The sequence below is a fragment of the Pseudophryne corroboree genome, chromosome 7 (genome assembly GCF_028390025.1).
Source record: "Pseudophryne corroboree isolate aPseCor3 chromosome 7, aPseCor3.hap2, whole genome shotgun sequence".
NCBI lineage: Eukaryota > Metazoa > Chordata > Amphibia > Anura > Myobatrachidae > Pseudophryne > Pseudophryne corroboree.
The window spans coordinates 25,819,060-25,846,785 of record NC_086450.1 but is presented as its reverse complement, the minus strand read 5'-3'; the positions used below and the strand labels follow the sequence as shown (position 1 = coordinate 25,846,785).

Sequence of the window (27,726 nt, the reverse complement as noted above, 5' to 3'; positions counted from 1 at the left end):
TGTATATGATACAGGAGGCACAGGATACAGTGTATGAGAATGGGAGTTACATATAACACTGTATATGATACAGGAGGACACAGGATACAGTGTATGAGAATGGGAGTGATATATAAGACTGTATATGATACAGGAGGCACAGGATACAGTGTATGAGAATGGGAGTGATATATAAGACTGTATATGATACAGGAGGCACAGGATACAGTGTATGAGAAGGGGAGTGATATATAACATTGTATATGATACAGGAGGCACAGGATACAGTGTATGAGAATGGGAGTGATGTATAAGACTGTATATGATACAGGACGCACAGGATACAGTGTATGAGAATGGGAGTGATATATAACACTGTATATGATACAGGAGGCACAGGATTCAGTGTATGAGAATGGGAGTGATATATAACACTGTATATGATACAGGAGGCACAGGATACAGTGTATGAGAATGGCAGTGATATATAACACTGTATATGATACAGGAGGCACAGGTTACAGTGTATGAGAAGGGGAGTGATATATAACATTATATATGATACAGGAGGCACAGGATACAGTGTATGAGAAGGGGAGTGATAGATAACACTGTATATAATACAGGAGGACACAGGATACAGTGTATGAGAAGGGGAGTGATATATAACATTGTATATGATACAGGAGGCACAGGATACAGTGTATGAGAATGGGAGTGATATATAACACTGAATATGATACAGGAGGCACAGGATACAGTGTATGAGAAGGGGAGTGATATATAACACTGTATATGATACAGGAGGCACAGGATACAGTGTATGAGAATGGCAGTGATATATAACACTGTATATGATACAGGAGGCACAGGATACAGTGTATGAGAATGGGAGTGATATATAACACTGTATATGATACAGGGGGCACAGGATACAATGTATGAGAATGGGAGTGATATATAACATTGTATATGATACAGGAGGCACAGGATACAGTGTATGAGAAGGGGAGTGATATATAACATTGTATATGATACAGGAGGCACAGGATACAGTGTATGAGAATGGGAGTGATATAACACTGTATATGATACAGGAGGCACAGGATACAGTGTATGAGAATGGGAGTGATATATAACACTGTATATGATACAGGAGGCACAGGATACAGTGTATGAGAATGGGAGTGATATATAACACTGTATATGATACAGGAGGCACAGGATACAGTGTATGAGAATGGGAGTGATATATAACACTGTATATGATACAGGAGGCACAGGATACAGTGTATGAGAAGGGGAGTGATATATAACATTGTATATGATACAGGAGGCACAGGATACAGTGTATGAGAAGGGGAGTGATAGATAACACTGTATATAATACAGGACACAGGATACAGTGTATGAGAAGGGGAGTGATATATAACATTGTATATGATACAGGAGGCACAGGATACAGTGTATGAGAATGGGAGTGATATAACACTGTATATGATACAGGAGGCACAGGATACAGTGTATGAGAATGGGAGTGATATATAACACTGTATATGATACAGGAGGCACAGGATACAGTGTATGAGAATGGGAGTGATATATAACACTCTATATGATACAGGAGGCACAGGATACAGTGTATGAGAATGGGAGTTATATATAACACTGTATATGATACAGGAGGCACAGGATACAGTGTATGAGAATGGGAGTGATATATATAACACTGTATATGATACAGGAGGCACAGGATACAGTGTATGAGAATGGGAGTGATATATAACACTGTATATGATACAGGAGGCACAGGATACAGTGTATGAGAAGGGGAGTGATATATAACACTGTATATGATACAGGAGGCACAGGATACAGTGTATGAGAATGGCAGTGATATATAACACTGTATATGATACAGGAGGCACAGGATACAGTGTATGAGAATGGGAGTGATATATAACACTGTATATGATACAGGAGGCACAGGATACAGTGTATGAGAATGGGAGTGATATATAACACTGTATATGATACAGGAGGCACAGGATACCGTGTATGAGAATGGGAGTGATATATAACACTGTATATGATACAGGAGGCACAGGATACAGTGTATGAGAATGGGAGTGATATATAACACTGTATATGAAACAGGAGGCACAGGATACAGTGTATGAGAAGGGGAGTGATATATAACACTGTATATGATACAGGAGGCACAGGATACAGTGTATGAGAATGGGAGTGATATATAACACTGTATATGATACAGGAGGGCACAGGATACAGTGTATGAGAAGGGGAGTGATATATAACACTGTACATGATACAGGAGGCACAGGATACAGTGTATGAGAATGGGAGTGATATATAACATTGTATATGATACAGGAGGCACAGGATACAGTGTATGAGAATGGGAGTGATATATAACACTGTATATGATACAGGAGGCACAGGATACAGTGTATGAGAATGGGAGTGATATATAACACTGTATATGATACAGGAGGCACAGGATACAGTGTATGAGAATGGGAGTGATATATAACATTGTATATGATACAGGGGGCACAGGATACAATGTATGAGAAGGGGTGTGATATATAACACTGTATATGATACAGGAGGCACAGGATACAGTGTATGAGAAGGGGAGTGATATATAACACTGTATATGATACAGGAGGCACAGGATACAGTGTATGAGAAGGGGAGTGATATGTATAACACTGTATATGATAGAGGAGGCACAGGATACAGTGTATGAGAATGGGAGTGATATGTATAACACTGTATATGATACAGGAGGCACAGGATACAGTGTATGAGAATGGCAGTGATATGTAACACTGTATATGATACAGGAGGCACAGGATACAGTGTATGAGAATGGGAGTGATATATAACACTGTATATGATACAGGAGGCACAGGATACAGTGTATGAGAATGGGAGTGATATATAACACTATATGATACAGGAGGCACAGGATACAGTGTATGAGAATGGGAGTGATATATAACACTGTATATGATACAGGAGGACACAGGATACAGTGTATGAGAATGGGAGTGATATATAACATTGTATATGATACAGGAGGGCACAGGATACAGTGTATGAGAATGGGAGGGATATATAACACTGTATATGATACAGGAGGCACAGGATACAGTGTATGAGAAGGGGAGGGATATATAACACTGTATATGATACAGGAGGCACAGGATACAGTGTATGAGAATGGGAGTGATATATAACACTGTATATGATACAGGAGGCACAGGATACAGTGTATGAGAATGGGAGTGATATATAACACTGTATATGATACAGGAGGCACAGGATACAGTGTATGAGAATGGGAGTGATATATAACACTGTATATGATACAGGAGGCACAGGATACAGTGTATGAGAATGGGAGTGATATATAACACTGTATATGATACAGGAGGCACAGGATACAGTGTATGAGAATGGGAGTGATATATAACACTGTATATGATACAGGAGGGCACAGGATACAGTGTATGAGAATGGGAGTGATATATAACACTGTATATGATACAGGAGGCACAGGATACAGTGTATGAGGAGGGGAGTGATGTATAACACTGTATATGATACAGGAGGCACAGGATACAGTGTATGACAATGGGAGTGATATATAACACTGTATATGATACAGGAGGGCACAGGATACAGTGTATGAGAATGGGAGTGATGTATAACACTGTATATGATACAGGAGGCACAGGATACAGTGTATGAGAATGGGAGTGATATATAACACTGTATATGATACAGGAGGCAAAGGATACAGTGTATGAGAAGGGGAGTGATATATAACATTGTATATGATACAGGAGGCACAGGATACAGTGTATGAGGAGGGGAGTGATGTATAACACTGTATATGATACAGGAGGCACAGGATACAGTGTATGACAATGGGAGTGATATATAACACTGTATATGATACAGGAGGGCACAGGATACAGTGTATGAGAATGGGAGTGATGTATAACACTGTATATGATACAGGAGGGCACATGATACAGTGTATGAGAGTGAGAGTGATATATAACACTGTATATGATACAGGAGGCACAGGATACAGTGTATGAGAAGGGGAGTGATATATAACATTGTATATGATACAGGAGGCACAGGATACAGTGTATGACAATGGGAGTGATATATAAGACTGTATATGATACAGGAGGCACAGGATACAGTGTATGAGAAGGGGAGTGATATGTATAACACTGTATATGATACAGGAGGCACAGGATACAGTGTATGAGAAGGGGAGTGATATGTATAACACTGTATATGATACAGGAGGCACAGGATACAGTGTATGAGAATGGCAGTGATATGTAACACTGTATATGATACAGGAGGCACAGGATACAGTGTATGAGAATGGGAGTGATATATAACACTGAATATGATACAGGAGGCACAGGATACAGTGTATGAGAATGGGAGTGATATATACATCTGTATATGATACAGGAGGCACAGGATACAGTGTATGAGAAGGGGAGTGATATGTAACACTGTATATGATACAGGAGGCACAGGATACAGTGTATGAGAAGGGGAGTGATATATACATCTGTATATGATACAGGAGGCACAGGATACAGTGTATGAGAATGGGAGTGATATAACACTGTATATGATACAGGAGGCACAGGCTGCAGTGTATGAGAATGGGAGTGATATATAACATTGTATATGATACAGGAGGCACAGGATACAGTGTATGAGAATGGGAGTTATATATAACACTGTATATGATACAGGAGGACACAGGATACAGTGTATGAGAATGGGAGTGATATATAAGACTGTATATGATACAGGAGGCACAGGATACAGTGTATGAGAATGGGAGTGATATATAAGACTGTATATGATACAGGAGGCACAGGATACAGTGTATGAGAAGGGGAGTGATATACAGGTTGAGTATCCCATATCCAAATATCCGAAATACGGAATATTCCGAAATACGGACTTTTTGAGTGAGAGTGAGATAGTGAAACCTTTGTTTTCTGATGGCTCAATGTACACAAACTTTGTTTAATACACACAGTTATTAAAAATATTATATTAAATGACCTTCAGGCTGTGTGTATAAGGTGTATATGAAACATAAATGAATTGTGTGAATGTAGACACATTATGTTTCATGCACAAAGATATAAAAAATATTGGCTAAAATTACCTTCAGGCTGTGTGTATAAGGTGTATATAAAACATAAATGCATTCTGTGCTTAGATTTAGGTCCCATCACCATGATATCTCATTATGGTATGCAATTATTCCAAAATATGGAAAAATCCGATATCCAAAATACCTCTGGTCCCAAGCATTTTGGATAAGGGATACTCAACCTGTATAACATTGTATATGATACAGGAGGCACAGGATACAGTGTATGAGAATGGGAGTGATATATAAGACTGTATATGATACAGGAGGCACAGGATACAGTGTATGAGAATGGGAGTGATATATAACACTGTATATGATACAGGAGGCACAGGATTCAGTGTATGAGAATGGGAGTGATATATAACACTGTATATGATACAGGAGGCACAGGATACAGTGTATGAGAATGGGAGTGATATATAACACTGAATATGATACAGGAGGCACAGGATACAGTGTATGAGAAGGGGAGTGATATATAACACTGTATATGATACAGGAGGCACAGGATACAGTGTATGAGAATGGCAGTGATATATAACACTGTATATGATACAGGAGGCACAGGATACAGTGTATGAGAATGGGAGTGATATATAACACTATATATGATACAGGAGGGCACATGATACAGTGTATGAGAATGGGAGTGATATATAACACTGTATATGATACAGGAGGCACAGGATACAGTGTATGAGAAGGGGAGTGATATATAACATTGTATATGATACAGGAGGCACAGGATACAGTGTATGAGAAGGGGAGTGATATATAACATTGTATATGATACAGGAGGCACAGGATACAGTGTATGACAATGGGAGTGATATATAAGACTGTATATGATACAGGAGGCACAGGATACAGTGTATGAGAATGGGAGTGATATATAACACTGTATATGATACAGGAGGCACAGGATACAGTGTATGAGAAGGGGAGTGATATGTATAACACTGTATATGATACAGGAGGCACAGGATACAGTGTACGAGAAGGGGAGTGATATATACATCTGTATATGATACAGGAGGCACAGGATACAGTGTATGAGAAGGGGAGTGATATGTAACACTGTATATGATACAGGAGGCACAGGATACAGTGTATGAGAAGGGGAGTGATATATACATCTGTATATGATACAGGAGGCACAGGATACAGTGTATGAGAATGGGAGTGATATAACACTGTATATGATACAGGAGGCACAGGCTGCAGTGTATGAGAATGGGAGTGATATATAACATTGTATATGATACAGGAGGCACAGGATACAGTGTATGAGAATGGGAGTTATATATAACACTGTATATGATACAGGAGGACACAGGATACAGTGTATGAGAATGGGAGTGATATATAAGACTGTATATGATACAGGAGGCACAGGATACAGTGTATGAGAATGGGAGTGATATATAACACTGTATATGATACAGGAGGCACAGGATACAGTGTATGAGAATGGGAGTGATATATAACACTGTATATGATACAGGAGGCACAGGATACAGTGTATGAGAATGGCAGTGATATATAACACTGTATATGATACAGGAGGCACAGGTTACAGTGTATGAGAAGGGGAGTGATATATAACATTATATATGATACAGGAGGCACAGGATACAGTGTATGAGATGGGGAGTGATAGATAACACTGTATATAATACAGGAGGACACAGGATACAGTGTATGAGAAGGGGAGTGATATATAACATTGTATATGATACAGGAGGCACAGGATACAGTGTATGAGAATGGGAGTGATATATAACACTGAATATGATACAGGAGGCACAGGATACAGTGTATGAGAAGGGAAGTGATATATAACACTGTATATGATACAGGAGGCACAGGATACAGTGTATGAGAATGGCAGTGATATATAACACTGTATATGATACAGGAGGCACAGGATACAGTGTATGAGAATGGGAGTGATATATAACACTGTATATGATACAGGGGGCACAGGATACAATGTATGAGAATGGGAGTGATATATAACATTGTATATGATACAGGAGGCACAGGATACAGTGTATGAGAATGGGAGTGATATATAACATTGTATATGATACAGGAGGCACAGGATACAGTGTATGAGAAGGGGAGTGATATATAACATTGTATATGATACAGGAGGCACAGGATACAGTGTATGAGAATGGGAGTGATATAACACTGTATATGATACAGGAGGCACAGGATACAGTGTATGAGAATGGGAGTGATATATAACACTGTATATGATACAGGAGGCACAGGATACAGTGTATGAGAATGGGAGTGATATATAACACTGTATATGATACAGGAGGCACAGGATACAGTGTATGAGAATGGGAGTGATATATAACACTGTATATGATACAGGAGGCACAGGATACAGTGTATGAGAAGGGGAGTGATATATAACATTGTATATGATACAGGAGGCACAGGATACAGTGTATGAGAAGGGGAGTGATAGATAACACTGTATATAATACAGGAGGACACAGGATACAGTGTATGAGAAGGGGAGTGATATATAACATTGTATATGATACAGGAGGCACAGGATACAGTGTATGAGAATGGGAGTGATATAACACTGTATATGATACAGGAGGCACAGGATACAGTGTATGAGAATGGGAGTGATATATAACACTGTATATGATACAGGAGGCACAGGATACAGTGTATGAGAATGGGAGTGATATATAACACTGTATATGATACAGGAGGCACAGGATACAGTGTATGAGAATGGGAGTTATATATAACACTGTATATGATACAGGAGGCACAGGATACAGTGTATGAGAATGGGAGTGATATATATAACACTGTATATGATACAGGAGGCACAGGATACAGTGTATGAGAATGGGAGTGATATATAACACTGTATATGATACAGGAGGCACAGGATACAGTGTATGAGAAGGGGAGTGATATATAACACTGTATATGATACAGGAGGCACAGGATACAATGTATGAGAATGGGAGTGATATATAACATTGTATATGATACAGGAGGCACAGGATACAGTGTATGAGAATGGGAGTGATATATAACACTGTATATGATACAGGAGGCACAGGTTACAGTGTATGAGAATGGGAGTGATATATAACACTGTATATGATACAGGAGGCACAGGATACAGTGTATGAGAATGGGAGTGATATATAACACTGTATATGATACAGGAGGCACAGGATACAGTGTATGAGAATGGGAGTGATATATAATATTGTATATGATACAGGAGGCACAGGATACAGTGTATGAGAAGGGGAGTGATATATAACACTGTATATGATACAGGAGGCACAGGATACAGTGTATGAGAATGGGAGTGATATATAACACTGTATATGAGACAGGAGGCACAGGATACTGTGTATGAGAATGGGAGTGATATATAACATTGTATATGATACAGGAGGCACAGGATACAGTGTATGAGAATGGGAGTGATATATAACACTGTATATGATACAGGAGGCACAGGATACAGTGTATGAGAAGGGAAGTGATATATAACACTGTATATGATACAGGAGGCACAGGATACAATGTATGAGAAGGGGAGTGATATATAACACTGTATATGATACAGGAGGCACAGGATACAGTGTATGAGAATGGGAGTGATATATAACACTGAATATGATACAGGAGGCACAGGATACAGTGTATGAGAATGGGAGTGATATATAACACTGTATATGATACAGGAGGCACAGGATACAGTGTATGAGAATGGGAGTGATATATAACACTGTATATGATACAGGAGGCACAGGATACAGTGTATGAGAATGGGAGTGATATATAACACTGTATATGATACAGGAGGCACAGGATACAGTGTATGAGAATGGGAGTGATATATAACACTGTATATGATACAGGAGGCACAGGATACAGTGTATGAGAAGGGAAGTGATATATAACACTGTATATGATACAGGAGGCACAGGATACATTATATGAGAATGGGAGTGATATATAACACTGTATATGATACAGGAGGCACAGGATACAGTGTATGAGAAGGGGAGTGATATATAACACTGTATATGATACAGGAGGACACAGGATACAGTGTATGAGAATGGGAGTGATATATAACACTGTATATGATACAGGAGGCACAGGATACAGTGTATGACAATGGGAGTGATATATAACACTGTATATGATACAGGAGGGCACAGGATACAGTGTATGAGAATGGGAGTGATATATAACACTGTATATGATACAGGAGGCACAGGATACATTATATGAGAATGGGAGTGATATATAACACTGTATATGATACAGGAGGCACAGGATACAGTGTATGACAATGGGAGTGATATATAACACTGTATATGATACAGGAGGGCACAGGATACAGTGTATGAGAATGGGAGTGATATATAACACTGAATATGATACAGGAGGCACAGGATACAGTGTATGAGAATGGGAGTGATATATAACACTGTATATGATACAGGAGGCACAGGATACAGTGTATGAGAATGGGAGTGGTATATAACACTGTATATGATACAGGAGGGCACAGGATACAGTGTATGACAATGGGAGTGATATATAACACTGTATATGATACAGGAGGCACAGGATACATTATATGAGAATGGGAGTGATATATAACACTGTATATGATACAGGAGGCACAGGATACAGTGTATGAGAATGGGAGTGATATATAACACTGTATATGATACAGGAGGGCACAGGATACAGTGTATGACAATGGGAGTGATATATAAGACTGTATATGATACAGGAGGCACAGGATACAGTGTATGAGAAGGGGAGTGATATGTATAACACTGTATATGATACAGGAGGCACAGGATACAGTGTATGAGAAGGGGAGTGATATTTCTCTTTCATCCATCTGGGGGACGCTGCGCCGTTACTTGTGGGTTAGAGGTGTGTGGTTGTGGAGTTTGGCACAGAACTATTAAGAACTGACTCCTCCCCCCCTCTAACCCCTCCCATCTCCTTCCTGCCTAGCCAGCACCTCAGTTTTAGTTTTGTGCCTGTGGAGTACAGACACAGATTTTTCTCTCTGAAGATTTTAGTTAGGTATTTTTTTATTTTATCACTTGGAGTGCCTAGTCCCTGTATACAGGTGACAGGTGCTACTAGAGTGGGGTTAGCTAGAGATTCCCACTCTGTTCTGCCGCTGGAAGCCACCACACTTCGGTCACTGGGGCTGGATTCCTGTTCCTAAGAAGTCGGCAGTGAGGAGGTACAGGATAGACACAATCTGTCTCTGACAGTATTGGTCCATCCTTCCTATATAATATAGAATATATATTTATTACTATGTCCTTCATATTTATATTTATACTTGTGTGCCTCTCCCTCCCCCCCCCCCCCCCCCCCCCCCCTCCGCTCTCTCTCTGGAGGTGAGCGTTGGAGTGCAGTAACATATTCCACTGTGTTTTGACTGAAGGAAAGGGGAAGAGAGTGGTAAGTCACTCTCCGGGGGATCGCTAGAGGCTGCCCGCACAGAGCCGTTGTATATAGCGGTGTGCGGGAGCCACTGCCCGATCAGAGCCGCTGGGGAGCCGCTGGATGTAGCAGTGAGCAGGAGACGCAGGCTTCCGGCTATAGCAGGGGGACGCGGCGCTTACTTCAAAAGGACGGATTCCCGCCCTGCACTGCCTTGCGCGCCCTCCCGGCCAGCGTCTGCAAAGCACCGGGCGCCATCTTCTACGGAGACAGTACGAGGGGCGCTGTGCAGCACACACCTAACAGCAAGTATACTTTGGGGGCATAGTGTTACTCTACACTTGTAATGAGAGTTAACAGATTTAATTTTTGCACAAATTACTCTACTGAGCTTATAGTTCGTTTGTAGTGCACTTGTTTTAAAAAAATAAAAAAAAAAATAAATAAAATAAAATAAAGAATAAATAAAGTTTAATTATGTCAATACGTCAGAAGGATCTACAAAGAGGAAAGACATCCTCGGTGGTTATTTTTCTGCTTACACTGTGAGTCAAGACTAGCTAAGGGTAAAGCGGATGCTGATACCCTCTGTGCTTCATGCTCTGGTGCATCTGTGGTGATCCAACAGGGAGGTTCCGCGGATCAGTCTATGTCTGCTTGGGCCAGACACATCTGGTGTGGGCTTAAAATGTGGGCAGATGTCTTGCTGATTTAATTCAATCCCAAAACAAGTTTGTAAACTCTGCCGGCAGTTCTTCTGCTACAAAACGGCCATAGCCGTTACCGCTATAACTTTCTGGGGGAGGAGTTGGAGTAATTCCCATTGGAGGTTCTGATTGACACAGCGCATGTGCTGTCTGCATGCACCTAGAACAATGTTCAGGTGTAGTTTTTATAAAAAGGGGAAGTAGACCCAGAGTGGGGCGAGATTTCGGTCTGGGAAGATGACTTTTCTACTAGCTCAGCTGTTAGATTGCTGATAGACTCCATCCGTCACCTTAATAACAGGGATATTTTAAAGGAGCCTGACTTAAGCCGGATTCTCGTTTCCAAGCCCCTACGGCATAAAAATTTCTATATCCTTTTACAGAGGGAGGATATCAGATTTTGGGAAACAGGCCAAAAGGTAGACGTTCCCATTTCAAATTTAGCAGGAACTACGGTTATTCCTTCTGTACAGTCTGTGACGTTGAAAGATCCTACAGATAGGAAGATTGAAGCAATGCCTAAATCTGTTTTCTTTATCAGGTGTTTCTCTTCACCCACTTTTAGCTGGCGCTTGGGTCCTCAAGGCCGCGGATGACTGACTAGCACAGGTCATCTCTGGAAGGTAGTCTAACGATCCATCGGAAGCCATTCAGTTAACAGAACAGATTTCAGAAGGTTCTTACTTATGTGGGTGAGGCCTTGGTTGATCCTGCTGCACTACAATCCCGTATTTCTGCCTTGACCGTGACAACAAGACGGTCTCTTTGGTCTCGGGTTTGGAATGACGATTTTGACTCCAAACAGACTTTGTCGGCGGTACCCTTTGAAGGTGAGTACTCTTTAGGTCGGAATCAAAGAAGATTATCTCACATTCTACAGAAGGAACCCCTTTCTTCCAGTTGCTCCTCCGAAACCGAATTCTACAAGGTTTCGGTACTTTCATATACAGGGGATACCCACGAAGGGAGGCATTCAGAGGTAGACGTAAACCTGCCAACAAACCTACTGCATGACGGTTCACGATCCTCGGAGGAGTTAGTGACGGTTGAGACTCGGTTACTACAGTTCAAAGAAGGGTGGTTCCTATCGAGACCAGATCGGTGGGTGACGGAGGTCATATCCAGAGAATATTTGTTAGATCACGATTAACCAGTCCCATATCGGGTGTTCATCACACCTCTTTCATATGGTTCCTTCGGACGTCGAGCTCTTCATCATGCAACAGCCATTTTGCTTACGAAATGAAGTAATTCTTCTAGGTCCCGCTCGGCAGAGAGGTCGGGATTTTACTCGTGGACAAACTGGAGGGTTCATTGCAACCCAGAAGTTCAAAATGGAATCCATCCTCTCGGTTATTGTCGCCAAGGAAACGGGGATATTTGGCCTAATTGGACGTAAGACGCCTATCTGCTTGTTTCTATTTGGACGGGTCATCAATCTCTTCTGAGATTCGCGGTCGGCCTTGACATTTTCAGTTTCAGGCAGGGAATCAACATTATTCTGTATTTGGGTAATCTGTTGATCAAGGCAGGGTGGATTCTTCATCAGAACTTGCGTCTCGCTATGGAGTCTCTGCGGTCATTCGGATGAATAATTTATTGTCTGAAGTCATCTTTGCTTCCTTCCCGGAAGATGATGTTTCTGGGACTTTTATTCGACACCAACAACCAGAACAGTGGTTCTTCCTCAGGACAAGATTCAGGACATACAGTCCAGAATTCGAACACGGCTACATTTACCGGTGGTTTCGGTTCTCCGTTGCATGCAAGTGAGACGAGATGGTGGCAACCTTCAAGGCAGTTCCATATGCCACGTTTCAGACTCGACCCTTTTCAGACTCAGATTCTCAACTGTTGGACTCGGACAGGGCCTCATCTCGAATTACTGTTGGTCCGCGTGTCTGTACAGACTCGTCAGTCGCTTCGCTGGGGGTTTCACAGATACAATTTGACCAAAGTAGTTCCGTTCACAATTTGGTCTTGGGTGATGGTCACCACAAACACCGGCCTCAGAGGTTGGGGGGCGGTGTTTCAGACTCATCACTTTCAGGGACTCTGGACCAGTCAAGAGTTAAAGTTGCAGATCAGCATCTTGGAGTTAAGGACAATCCGGTATGCACTACTTCGGATTCAAACCATGGTTCAAGGTCATCCAGTGCGGATTCAGTCCCACAGCGCATCAGCAGTTGCTTACATAAACAAGGAAGGAGGTACTCGAAGCTGATCCGCAATGAACGAAGTCGCTCAGACTCTCACATGGGCGGAACATTGGTTCCTGGCCATATTCGCGATTCATATTCCAGAAATCGAGAACTGGGAAGCGGATTTCTTAAGCCGTCACACGATGCATCCGGGAGAGTGGGAGTTTCACCAGGAGGTGTTTCTGACTCTAGTAGCCCGGTGGGGGTTGCCCGATGTAGATCTGATGGCGTCTCGTCTCAATAATAATCTTCCTCTCTACGGGTCGCGTACTCAGGACCCTCAAGCAATTCTAATCGATGCACTGACAGCACCGTGGCACTTTCAACTGGGATATGTGTTTCCACCATTTCCACTGATTCCACGTCTGCTTAAACACATTCAGTAAGAAGGTCTCCCAATCATTTGGGTAGCCTCAGCTTGGCCACGCTGACAGTGGTACATTCTTCGTCACAATATGGTCGTCGAGGAACCTTTCCGACTCCCTCTGTGTCCGGATCTTCTGATTCAAGGACCAGGTCACCACCCAGGTTGGGTCGGCTGGCTTTGACGATTTGGTTCTTGAACCCAACCTTTTAAGGGAAAAGGGTTTTTTTCTCGTCTTGTTGTGTAAACGATGACTCAGGCTAAAAAAACGGTGACTTCTAGAGTATACCACCGAGTGTAGCGTATTTACTTTGATTGGTGTGAAAAGCGTGGTTTAACACCGGATTTGTTTCGTATTCCTCGTCGGTTATACTTCCTTCAGGAGGGTCTCAATAAGGGGCTAAGACTTCTTCACTGAAGGGTCAAGTTTCTGACTTATCGGTTATTTCTTTCTAAAGAGACTGGCTATCTTTCCAGAAGTTCAGACGTTCCTTCAGGGAGTTCTTCGGATTCAGCCACCTTTTGTTCCTCTGGTTCCTGCTTGGGACTGTAACTTAGTCTTTACGGCTCTTCAGTATTCTCCATTTGAACTATTTGGAATCTGTAAAATTGCGGTATCTAACGTTCAAAAGTTGTCTTCCTATTGACAATTGCCTCCGCAGGACGAGTGTCTGCATGGACAGCTCTTTCTTGCAGACCACCCTTGTTGAGGTTTCATGATAGCCGGGTGATTCTGCGAACAAAAACCTTCCTTCCTTACGAAAGTTGTGTCAGCGTTTCATCTAAATTAGGACATTGTCCTTCCAGCGTTTACTCCTTCTCCTTCCGGGGAGGATTCCCATTTGGCTCTCTTAGATATGCTTAGGGCCTTACGGATTTATTTATCTTGTCCAAATCCTGTCTGTCGTACGGCTGCATTGTTAGTTTTTAATTGATGCGCCCAAAACGAGATTGGCCGGCTTCCAAGAACACAGTGGCTCGTTGGGTGATTTCGCCATAAAAACAGTTTTCTGATATTTCAGTTTCTGAATCGATTCCAGCTCATTCGAGTTGGAGCTTCTTGGGCTGCTCGCGGGAATGCATCTATTGAGCAGCTATGTAGGGCGGCGACTTGGTCGTCTGTGCATACGGTTCAAAAAGGGTTTACCGTTTTTTTCATATTTTCAATTTGGAAACTGCCTCTGTTGGGCGTCAAAATTTTACGGACGGCTATGCCGTCTACTTCTCCCTTCTCTCATTAGCTTGCTTTGGGAAATCCCACAAGTAACGGCGCAGCGTCCCCCAGATGGATGAAAGAGAAATAGGGATTTTTGTTTACTTACCGTAAAATCTCTTTCTCTGATTCCATCTGGGGGACGCTGCGATCCCTCCCATATGGTTGTCTGGTTTAACCAGTACATTTTTGCGGTCTATCTCCTTTGGCTTGGCTAAACGTTAACTGAGGTGCTGGCTGGGCAGGAAGGAGATGGGAGGGGTTAGAGGGGGGAGGGGTCAGTTCTTAATAGTTCTGTGCCAAACTCCACAACCACACACCTCTAACCCACAAGTAACGGCGCAGCGTCCCCCAGATGGAATCAGAGAAAGAGATTTTACGGTAAGTAAACAAAAATCCCTATTTCTCTGACGTCCTAGTGGATGCTGGGGACTCCGTAAGGACCATGGGGAATAGACGGGCTCCGCAGGAGACTGGGCACTCTAAAGAAAGATTTAGGACTACCTGGTGTGCACTGGCTCCTCCCCCTATGACCCTCCTCCAAGCCTCAGTCAGATTTCTGTGCCCGGCCGAGCTGGATGCACACTAGGGGCTTATTAACCCCTGCCAGAACTTTTACATTAGCGGGAGAAAGCCCGCCGAAAAAGGGGCGGGGCCATCTCCCTCAGCACACTGGCGCCATTTTTCCCTCACAGCTCCGCTGGAAGGATCGCTCCCTGGCTCTCCCCTGCAGTCCTGCACTACAGAAAAGGGTAAAAAAAAAAAGAGAGGGGGGGGCACAAATTAGGCGCAGTATAAATATATTATGCAGCTATAAGGGAAAACACGTTTTATAGGTGATATCCCTGTGATATATAGCGCCCTGGTGTGTGCTGGCATACTCTCCCTCTGTCTCCCCAAAGGGCTTTGTGGGGTCCTGTCCTCTGTAGGAGCATTCCATGTGTGTCTGCTGTGTGTCGGTACTGCTGTGTCGACATGTATGAGGAGGAAAATGATGTGGTGGTGGAGCAAATGCCTGTGAATGTGATGTCACCCCCTGCGGGGTCGAAACCTGTGTGGTTGGACTTATGGAAGGAATTACGTGAAAGTGTCAACTCCTTACACAAAAGGTTTGACGACATAGGACAGCCGGCTACTCAGCTTGTGCCTGTTCCAGCGCCTCAAATGTCATCAGGGGCTTTAAAACGCCCGCTACCTCAGGTGACAGATACAGACGTCGACACGGATACCGACTCCAGTGTCGACGACGATGAGACTAGTGTACCCTCCAATAGGTCCACCCGTTCATGATTGAGGCAATGAAAAATGTTTTACACATTTCTGATAATACCCCAGGTACCACAAAAAAGGGTATTATGTTTGGTGAGAAAAAGCTACCTGTAGTTTTTCCTGCATCTGAGGAATTAAATGAGGTGTGTGAGGAAGCGTGGACTTCCCCCGATAAGAAATTGATAATTTCTAAACGGTTATTGGCAGCGTACCCTTTCCCGCCAGAGGATAGGTCACGTTGGGAAACACCCCCTAGGGTAGATAAGGCGCTGACACGCTTATCAAAGAAGGTGGCACTACGGTCTCCGGATACGGCCGCCCTGAAGGAACCTGCTGATAGGAAGCAGGAAACTACCCTAAAAGCTATTTACACACACACGGGCATTATATTGCGACCAGCGATTGCATCAGCTTGGATGTGCAGTGCTGCTGCTGCGTGGTCAGATTCCCTGTCGGATAATATTGATACCATGGATAGGGACAATATTTTGCTGACGATTGAGCATATAAAAGATGCAGTCTTATACATGCGTGATGCACAGAGGGATATTTGCCGGCTGGCATAAAAAATAAGCGCTATGTCCATTGCCGCCAGAAGGGGGTTATGGACTCTGCAATGGTCTGGCGATGCCGACTCGAAACGGCACATGGAAGTTTTGCCCTATAAAGGGGTGGAACTGTTTGGGGATGGTCTTTCGGACCTCGTGTCCACAGCTACTGCTGGGAAATCGACCTTTTTGCCACAGGGTGCCCCACAGCAAAAGAAAGCACCGTATTATCAGGTACAGTCCTTTCGGCCCCAGAAAAGCAAGAGGGCTAGAGGCTCATCCTTTCTGCCGAGAGGCAAAGGTAGAGGAAAAAGCTGCAACACACAGCTAGTTCCCAAGAGCAGAAGTCCTCCCCGCGTCCGGTAAGTCCACAGCATGACGCTGGGGCTGCTCAGGCGGACCCGGGTACGGTGGGGGCCCGTCTCAGGAATTTCAGCGCTCAGTGGGATCTCTCACAAGTGGATCCCTGGGTCTTTCAAGTAATTTCTCAGGGGTACAGGCTGGAATTCGAGACGTCTCCCCCCCGCCGTTTCCTAAAATCTGCCTTACCGGCAACTCCCTCTGCCAGGGAGGCGGTGTTGGTGGCTATTCAAAAACTGTATTCACAGCAAGTGATTGTCACGGTACCCCTCCTTCAGCAAGGAAAGGGTTACTATTCCACAATGTTTGTGGTACCGAAACCGGACGGTTCGGTGAGACCCATCTTAAATCTAAAATCCTTGAACACTTATATCAAAGGGTTAAAGTTCAAGATGGAATCGCTCAGGGCGGTTATTGCGAGCCTGGACGAGGGGGATTACATGGTCTCCCTGGACATCAAGGATGCGTACCTGCATGTCCCCATTTACCCTCCTCACCAGGAGTACTTCAGATTTGTGGTACAGGACTGTCACTATCAGTTCCAGACGCTGCCGTTTGGGTTGTCCACGGCACCGAGGGTCTTTACCAAGGTAATGGCCGAAATGATGATACTCCTTCGCAAGAAGGGAGTTTTAATTATCCCGTACTTGGACGATCTCCTGATAAAGGCGAGGTCCAAGGAACAGTTGGTAGTGGGGGTAGCACTTTCTCGGGAAGTGCTAAAACAGCACGGCTGGATTCTCAATATTCCAAAGTCACAGCTGGTCCCGACGACACGTCTTCTGTTCCTGGGAATGATTCTGGACACAGACCAGAAAAGAGTGTTTCTTTCAGTGGAAAAAGCCGAGGAGTTGTCATCTCTAGTCAGAGACATCCTAAAACCGGGACAGGTGTCGGTACATCAATGCACACGAGTCCTGGGAAAAATGGTAGCTTCGTACGAGGCAATTCCATTCGGAAGGTTCCACGCAAGGACTTTCCAGTGGGACCTGTTGGACAAATGGTCCGGGTCCCATCTCCAGATGCAACAGCGGATAACCCTGTCGGCAAGAACCAGGGTGTCGCTGCTGTGGTGGCTGCAGAGGGCTCATCTACTAGAGGGCCGCAGATTCGGAATACAGGACTGGGTCCTGGTGACCACGGATGCCAGCCTTCGGGGCTGGGGTGCAGTCACACAGGGAAGAAATTTCCAAGGACTGTGGTCAAATCAGGAGATTTCGCTTCACATAAATATTCTGGAGCTAAGGGCCATTTACAATGCCCTAAGCCAAGCAAGACCCCTGCTTCAGAACCGGCCGGTGCTGATCCAATCAGACAACATCACGGCGGTCGCCCATGTAAACAGACAGGGCGGCACAAGAAGCAGGAGGGCAATGGCAGAAGCCACAAGGATTCTCCGATGGGCAGAGAATCATGTGTTAGCACTGACAGCAGTATTCATTCCGGGAGTGGACAACTGGGAAGCAGACTTCCTCAGCAGGCACGACCTCCACCCGGGAGAATGGGGACTTCATCCAGAAGTCTTCCAAATGCTGGTAAATCGTTGGGAAAAACCACAGGTGGACATGATGGCGTCCCGCCTCAACAAAAAGCTAAAAAGATATTGCGCCAGGTCAAGGGACCCTCAGGCGATCGCTGTGGACGCTCTAGTGACACCGTGGGTGTACCAGTCGGTTTATGTGTTTCCTCCTTTGCCTCTCATACCCAAGGTACTGAGAATAATAAGAAGGCGAGGAGTGAAAACTATTCTCGTGGCTCCGGATTGGCCAAGAAGAGCTTGGTACCCGGATCTTCAAGAGATGCTTGCAGAGGACCCTTGGCCTCTGCCACTCAGACAAGACCTGCTGCAGCAGGGACCCTGTCTGTTCCAAGACTTACCGCGGCTGCGTTTGACGGCATGGCGGTTGAACGCCGGATCCTAAAGGAAAAAGGCATTCCGGAGGAAGTCAGCCCTACCCTGATCAAAGCCAGGAAGGATGTCACCGCAAAACATTATCACCGCATTTGGCGGAAATATGTTGCTTGGTGTGAGGCCAAGAAGGCCCCAACGGAGGAATTTCAACTGGGTCGATTCCTGCATTTCCTGCAAGCAGGTGTGACATTGGGCCTCAAATTGGGGTCCATTAAGGTCCAGATCTCGGCCCTGTCGATTTTCTTCCAGAAAGAACTGGCTTCACTGCCTGAAGTTCAGACTTTTGTCAAGGGAGTTCTGCATATTCAGCCTCCTTTTGTGCCCCCAGTGGCACCTTGGGATCTCAATGTGGTTTTGGAGTTCCTGAAATCACATTGGTTTGAGCCACTGAAGACTGTGGATTTAAAATATCTCACGTGGAAAGTGGTTATGTTGTCTTTGTCCTGTAAAAGCCCTTATCTGATTTTCCATATGGATAGGGCAGAGTTGAGGACTCGTCCTCAGTTTCACCCGAAGGTGGTATCAGCTTTTCACTTGAACCAACCTATCGTGGTGCCTGCGGCTACTAGGGACTTGGAGGATTCCAAGTTTCTGGACGTAGTCAGGGCCCTGAAAATGTATGTTTCCAGGACGGCTGGAGTCAGGAAAACTGACTCGCTGTTTATTCTATATGCACCCAACAAGCTGGGTGCACCTGCTTCTAAGCAGACTATCGCGCGCTGGATTTGTAGCACTATTCAGCTGGCGCATTCTGCGGTGGGACTACCGCAGCCTAAATCTGTGAAAGCCCATTCCACAAGGAAGGTGGGCTCATCTTGGGCGGCTGCCCGAGGGGTCTCGGCTTTACAACTTTGCCGAGCTGCTACTTGGTCAGGGGCAAACACGTTTGCAAAATTTTATAAATTTGATACCCTGGCTGAGGAGGACCTGGAGTTCTCTCATTCGGTGCTGCAGAGTCATCCGCACTCTCCCGCCCGTTTGGGAGCTTTGGTATAATCCCCATGGTCCTTACGGAGTCCCCAGCATCCACTAGGACGTCAGAGAAAATAAGAATTTACTCACCGGTAATTCTATTTCTCGTAGTCCGTAGTGGATGCTGGGCGCCCATCCCAAGTGCGGATTGTCTGCAATACTTGTAAATAGTTATTGTTACACAAATCAGGTTGTTATTGCGAGCCTTCTGTTCAGAGGCTCCGTTGTTATCATACTGTTAACCGGGGTTCCTATCACGAGTTATATGGTGTGGCTGGTATGAGTCTTACCCGGGATTCAAAATCCTTCCTTATTGTGTCAGCTCTTCCGGGCACAGTGTCCTAACTGAGGCTTGGAGGAGGGTCATAGGGGGAGGAGCCAGTGCACACCAGGTAGTCCTAAATCTTTCTTTAGAGTGCCCAGTCTCCTGCGGAGCCCGTCTATTCCCCATGGTCCTTACGGAGTCCCCAGCATCCACTAGGACGTCAGAGAAATAGAATTACCGGTGAGTAAATTCTTATTATAACATTGTATATGATACAGGAGGCACAGGATACAGTGTATGAGAATGGGAGTGATATATAACACTGTATATGATACAGGAGGCACAGGATACAGTGTATGAGAAGGGGAGTGATATATAACATTGTATATGATACAGGAGGCACAGGATACAGTGTATGAGAATGGGAGTGATATATAAGACTGTATATGATACAGGAGGCACAGGATACAGTGTATGAGAATGGGAGTGATATATAACACTGTATATGATACAGGAGGCACAGGATACAGTGTATGAGAATGGGAGTGATATGTATAACACTGTATATGATACAGGAGGCACAGGATACAGTGTATGAGAATGGGAGTGATATGTATAACACTGTATATGATACAGGAGGCACAGGATACAGTGTATGAGAATGGGAGTGATATATAACACTGTATATGATACAGGAGGCACAGGATACAGTGTATGAGAATGGGAGTGATATATAACATTGTATATGATACAGGAGGGTACAGGATACAGTGTATGAGAATGGGAGTGATATATAACACTGTATATGATACAGGAGGCACAGGATACAGTGTATGAGAAGGGGAGGGATATATAACATTGTATATGATACAGGAGGCACAGGATACAGTGTATGAGAATGGGAGTGATATATAACACTGTATATAATACAGGAGGCACAGGATACAATGTATGAGAATGGGAGTGATATATAACACTGTATATGATACAGGAGGCACAGGATACAGTGTATGAGAATGGGAGTGATATATAACACTGTATATGATACAGGAGGCACAGGATACAGTGTATGAGAATGGGAGTGATATATAACACTGTATGTGATACAGGAGGCACAGGATACAGTGTATGAGAATGGGAGTGATATATAACACTGTATATGATACAGGAGGGTACAGGATACAGTGTATGAGAATGGGAGTGATATATAACACTGTATATGATACAGGAGGCACAGGATACAGTGTATGAGAAGGGGAGTGATATATAACACTGTATATGAGACAGGAGGCACAGGATACAGTGTATGAGAATGGGAGTGATATGTATAACACTGTATATGATACAGGAGGGCACAGGATACAGTGTATGAGAATGGGAGTGATATATAACATTGTATATGATACAGGAGGCACAGGATACAGTGTATGAGAATGGGAGTGATATATAACATTGTATATGATACAGGAGGCACAGGATACAGTGTATGAGAATGGGAGTGATATATAACACTGTATATGATACAGGAGGCACAGGATACAGTGTATGAGAATAGGAGTGATATATAACACTGTATATGATACAGGAGGGCACAGGATACAGTGTATGAGAATGGGAGTGATATATAACATTGTATATGATACAGGAGGCACAGGATACAGTGTATGAGAATGGGAGTGATATATAACATTGTATATGATACAGGAGGCACAGGATACAGTGTATGAGAAGGGAAGTGATATATAACACTGTATATGATACAGGAGGCACAGGATACAGTGTATGAGAAGGGAAGTGACATATAACTGTATATGATACAGGAGGCACAGGATACAGTGTATGAGAAGGGGAGTGATATATAACACTGTATATGATACAGGAGGCACAGGATACAGTGTATGAGAATGGGAGTGATATATAACATTGTATATGATACAGGAGGCACAGGATACAGTGTATGAGAATGGGAGTGATATATAACACTGTATATGATACAGGGGGCACAGGATACAGTGTATGAGAAGGGAAGTGATATATAACACTGTATATGATACAGGAGGCACAGGATACAGTGTATGAGAAGGGGAGTGATATATAACACTGTATATGATACAGGAGGCACAGGATACAGTGTATGAGAATGGGAGTGATATATAACATTGTATATGATACAGGAGGCACAGGATACAGTGTATGAGAATGGGAGTGATATATAACACTGTATATAATACAGGAGGCACAGGATACAGTGTATGAGAATGGGAGTGATATATAACACTGTATATGATACAGGAGGGTACAGGATACAGTGTATGAGAATGGGAGTGATATATAACACTGTATATAATACAGGAGGCACAGGATACAGTGTATGAGAATGGGAGTGATATATAAGACTGTATATGATACAGGAGGCACAGGATACAGTGTATGAGAAGGGGAGTGATATATAACACTGTATATGATACAGGAGGCACAGGATACAGTGTATGAGAATGAGAGTGATATATACCACTGTATATGATACAGGAGGCACAGGATACAGTGTATGAGAATGGGAGTGATATATAACATTGTATATGATACAGGAGGCACAGGATACAGTGTATGAGAATGGGAGTGATATATAACACTGTATATGATACAGGAGGCACAGGATACAGTGTATGAGAATGGGAGTGATATATAACATTGTATATGATACAGGAGGCACAGGATACAGTGTATGAGAATGGGAGTGATATATAACACTGTATATGATACAGGAGGCACAGGATACAGTGTATGAGAATGGGAGTGATATATAACATTGTATATGATACAGGAGGCACAGGATACAGTGTATGAGAAGGGGAGTGATATATAACATTGTATATGATACAGGAGGCACAGGATACAGTGTATGAGAATGGGAGTGATATATAACATTGTATATGATACAGGAGGCACAGGATACAGTGTATGAGAAGGGGAGTGATATATAACATTGTATATGATACAGGAGGCACAGGATACAGTGTATGAGAATGGGAGTGATATATAACATTGTATATGATACAGGAGGCACAGGATACAGTGTATGAGAAGGGGAGTGATATATAACATTGTATATGATACAGGAGGCACAGGATACAGTGTATGAGAATGGGAGTGATATATAACATTGTATATGATACAGGAGGCACAGGATACAGTGTATGAGAAGGGGAGTGATATATAACATTGTATATGATACAGGAGGCACAGGATACAGTGTATGAGAATGGGAGTGATATATAACACTGTATATGATACAGGAGGCACAGGATACAGTGTATGAGAAGGGGAGTGATATATAACATTGTATATGATACAGGAGGCACAGGATACAGTGTATGAGAATGGGAGTGATATATAACCTTGTATATGATACAGGAGGCACAGGATACAGTGTATGAGAAAGGGAGTGATATATAACACTGTATATGATACAGGAGGCACAGGATACAGTGTATGAGAATGGGAGTGATATATAACACTGAATATGATACAGGAGGCACAGGATACAGTGTATGAGAATGGGAGTGATATATAACATTGTATATGATACAGGAGGCACAGGATACAGTGTATGAGAAGGGAAGTGATATATAACACTGTATATGATACAGGAGGCACAGGATACAGTGTATGAGAAGGGAAGTGATATATAACTGTATATGATACAGGAGGCACAGGATACAGTGTATGAGAAGGGGAGTGATATATAACACTGTATATGATACAGGAGGCACAGGATACAGTGTATGAGAATGGGAGTGATATATAACATTGTATATGATACAGGAGGCACAGGATACAGTGTATGAGAATGGGAGTGATATATAACACTGTATATGATACAGGAGGCACAGGATACAGTGTATGAGAATGGGAGTGATATATAACATTGTATATGATACAGGAGGCACAGGATACAGTGTATGAGAATGGGAGTGATATATAACACTGTATATAATACAGGAGGCACAGGATACAGTGTATGAGAATGGGAGTGATATATAACATTGTATATGATACAGGAGGCACAGGACACAGTGTATGAGAATGGGAGTGATATATAACACTGTATATGATACAGGAGGCGCAGGATACAGTGTATGAGAAGGGGAGTGATATATAACACTGTATATGATACAGGAGGCACAGGATACAGTGGGTTCACTACGGCTGGCCGGCGGTCGGGCTCCCGGCGACCAGCATCCCGGCGCCGGGAGCCCGACCGCCGGCTTACCGACAGCGTGGCGAGCGCAAATGAGCCCCTTGCGGGCTCGCTGCGCTCGCCACGCTACGCTCGCCACGCTACGGGCACGGTGGCGCGCTATGCGCGCCACACTATTTTATTCTCCCTCTATGGGGGTCGTGGACCCCCACGAGGGAAAATAAGTGTCGGTATGCCAGCTGTCGGGCTCCCGGCGCCGGTATACTGAGCGCCGGGAGCCCGACCGCCGGCATACAGAAGACCACCCGATACAGTGTATGACAATGGTAGTGATATATAACACTGTATATGATACAGGAGGCACAGGATACAGTGTATGAGAATGGGAGTGATATATAACACTGTATATGATACAGGAGGCACAGGATACAGTGTATGACAATGGGAGTGATATATAACACTGTATATGATACAGGAGGCACAGGATACAGTGTATGACAATGGGAGTGATATATAACACTGTATATGATACAGGAGGCACAGGATACAGTGTATGAGAATAGGATATGAGAATGGGAGTGATATATAACACTGTATATGATACAGGAGGGCACAGGATACAGTGTATGAGAATGGGAGTGATATATAACATTGTATATGATACAGGAGGGTACAGGATACAGTGTATGAGAATGGGAGTGATATATAACACTGTATATGATACAGGAGGCACAGGATACAGTGTATGAGAAGGGGAGTGATATATAACACTGTATATGATACAGGAGGCACAGGATACAGTGTATGAGAATGGGAGTGATATATAACACTGTATATGATACAGGAGGCACAGGATACAGTGTATGAGAATGAGAGTGATATATAACACTGTATATGATACAGGAGGCACAGGATACAGTGTATGAGAATGGGAGTGATATATAACACTGTATATGATACAGTATGGCTTTAGTTGTGATCTCTTTGGTTTTAATGAATTGATTTATTGTGGTTTTATAGTTGATTTTGTTGTTGAGATAATTTAGTTGCTGATCTTCTATGGTTTGCTGTTCTAGGGATTTTCCGCTGGACTGTTTGCGTTATATTATGATGATAATGGCGAGCCCCTGACGCCGCGTTACATGAACGGTCTCCCAATTTTCAATGAGAGGTGAGTTTCCACCATCTTCTGTTAAGACATGTCAGAATGACACAACATACCACATTGTGATCTGTCTCGTCACAGCCTCGGTGTGTATCAGTGGAGTGACAGAGTTGTCCGCACTGTGACCAGGAGCTGGGACGTCAGAGGCCCCAGAATGGTTCAACACAATGTCTTCCTGCTGGTCACTCCCAGAGTCACAGTGAGTCTCTACCGTACATTATACTATCTCTATCCCCCCATCCATGCGCACAGGCCACCTTAGTAGTGCAGCCGCCCCGTCCCCCAATCCATGCGCACAGTCCACCTTAGTAGTGCAGCCGCCCCGTCCCCCCATCCATGAGCACAGGCCACCTTAGTAGTGCAGCCGTCCCGTCCCCCCATCCATGAGCACAGGCCACCTTAGTAGTGCCGCCGCCCCGTCCCCCCATCCATGAGCACAGGCCACCTTAGTAGTGCAGCCGCCCCGTCCCCCCATCCATGAGCACAGGCCACCTTAGTAGTGCAGCCGCCCCGTCCCCCCATCCATGCGCACAGGCCACCTTAGTAGTGCAGCCGCTCCGTCCCACCTTGCATGCGCACAGGCCACCTAGTAGTGCAGCTGCCCCGTCCCCCCCATCCATGAGCACAGGCCACCTTAGTAGTGCAGCCGCTCCGTCCCACCTTGCATGCGCACAGGCCACCTTAGTAGTGCAGCCGCCCCATCCATACACACAGGCCACCTTAGTATTGCAGCCGCCCCGTCCCCCCATCCATGCGCACAGTCCACCTTAGTAGTGCAGCCGCCCCGTCCCCCCATCCATGCGCACAGTCCACCTTAGTAGTGCAGCCGCCCCGTCCTCCCATCCATGCGCACAGTCCACCTTAGTAGTGCAGCCGCCCCGTCCCCCCATCCATGCGCACAGGCCACCTTTGTAGTGCAGCTGCCCCGTCCCCCCTTCCATGCGCACAGGCCACCTTAGTAGTGGCAGCATCCCCCGTCCCCCCATCCATGCGCACAGGCCACCTTAGTAGTGCAGCCGCCCCGTCCCCCCATGCATGCGCACAGTCCACCTTAGTAGTGCAGCTGCCCCGTCCCCCCTTCCATGCGCACAGGCCACCTTAGTAGTGCAGCATCCCCCGTCCCCCCATCCATGCGCACAGGCCACCTTAATAGTGCAGCCGCCCCGTCCCCCCCATGCATGCGCACAGTCCACCTTAGTAGTGCAGCTGCCCCGTCCCCCCTTCCATGCGCACAGGCCACCTTAGTAGTGCAGCTGCCCCGTCCCCCCTTCCATGCGCACAGGCCACCTTAGTAGTGCAGCTGCCCCGTCCCCCCTTCCATGCGCACACCTTAGTAGTGTAATACATGCTTGTGTTTGTTTTACATGCTGGGCTCAGGCGGAGGTGCAGAAACATTTCAACTGCCCGATTCTGGAGGGGATGGAGCTTGAGAACCAGGGTGGGATGGGAACGGAGCTGAATCACTGGGAGAAGAGGCTGCTGGAGGTCTGTTATTACTCATCCTCTGGCTGTGCTCCGTTTCCCGGCCGTGTGCTCTCTCCCTTCCTATACTCAGTGTTCCCATCTCCGCAGAATGAAGCGATGACCGGCTCCCACACACAGAACAGAGTGTTCTCCAGGATCACTTTGGCGCTGATGGAGGATACAGGGTGAGCACTGACTGATGGATCTGCTGTCTGTACCCGGCCCTAATGCAGGGTTCCGGACGATCGCATATCACATAAGTGGATTATTCAGAATAATGAAGGCTTTATATTTGTAGAATACTGAGGTTGGTTTATTTGTGTTTACGGCTTTGCATTTGATGCAGCACCCACCAGGGGGCGCTCCCGATCACTGAT

The 27,726-nt window shown here is 44.4% G+C and overlaps 1 protein-coding gene across 1 annotated transcript in view; it reads left to right on the top strand.

Moving 5' to 3' along the window:
- Positions 1–27,726, top strand: part of LMLN (leishmanolysin like peptidase) — a 97,867-nt gene that overhangs the window by 64,040 nt on the left and 6,101 nt on the right. The window contains exons 8-11 of the mRNA XM_063932540.1: positions 25,797–25,891; positions 25,967–26,084; positions 27,263–27,370; positions 27,458–27,534. Of these exons, the coding sequence (XP_063788610.1) occupies positions 25,797–25,891; positions 25,967–26,084; positions 27,263–27,370; positions 27,458–27,534 (398 nt within the window). The remainder of the gene's footprint in view (positions 1–25,796; positions 25,892–25,966; positions 26,085–27,262; positions 27,371–27,457; positions 27,535–27,726) is intronic.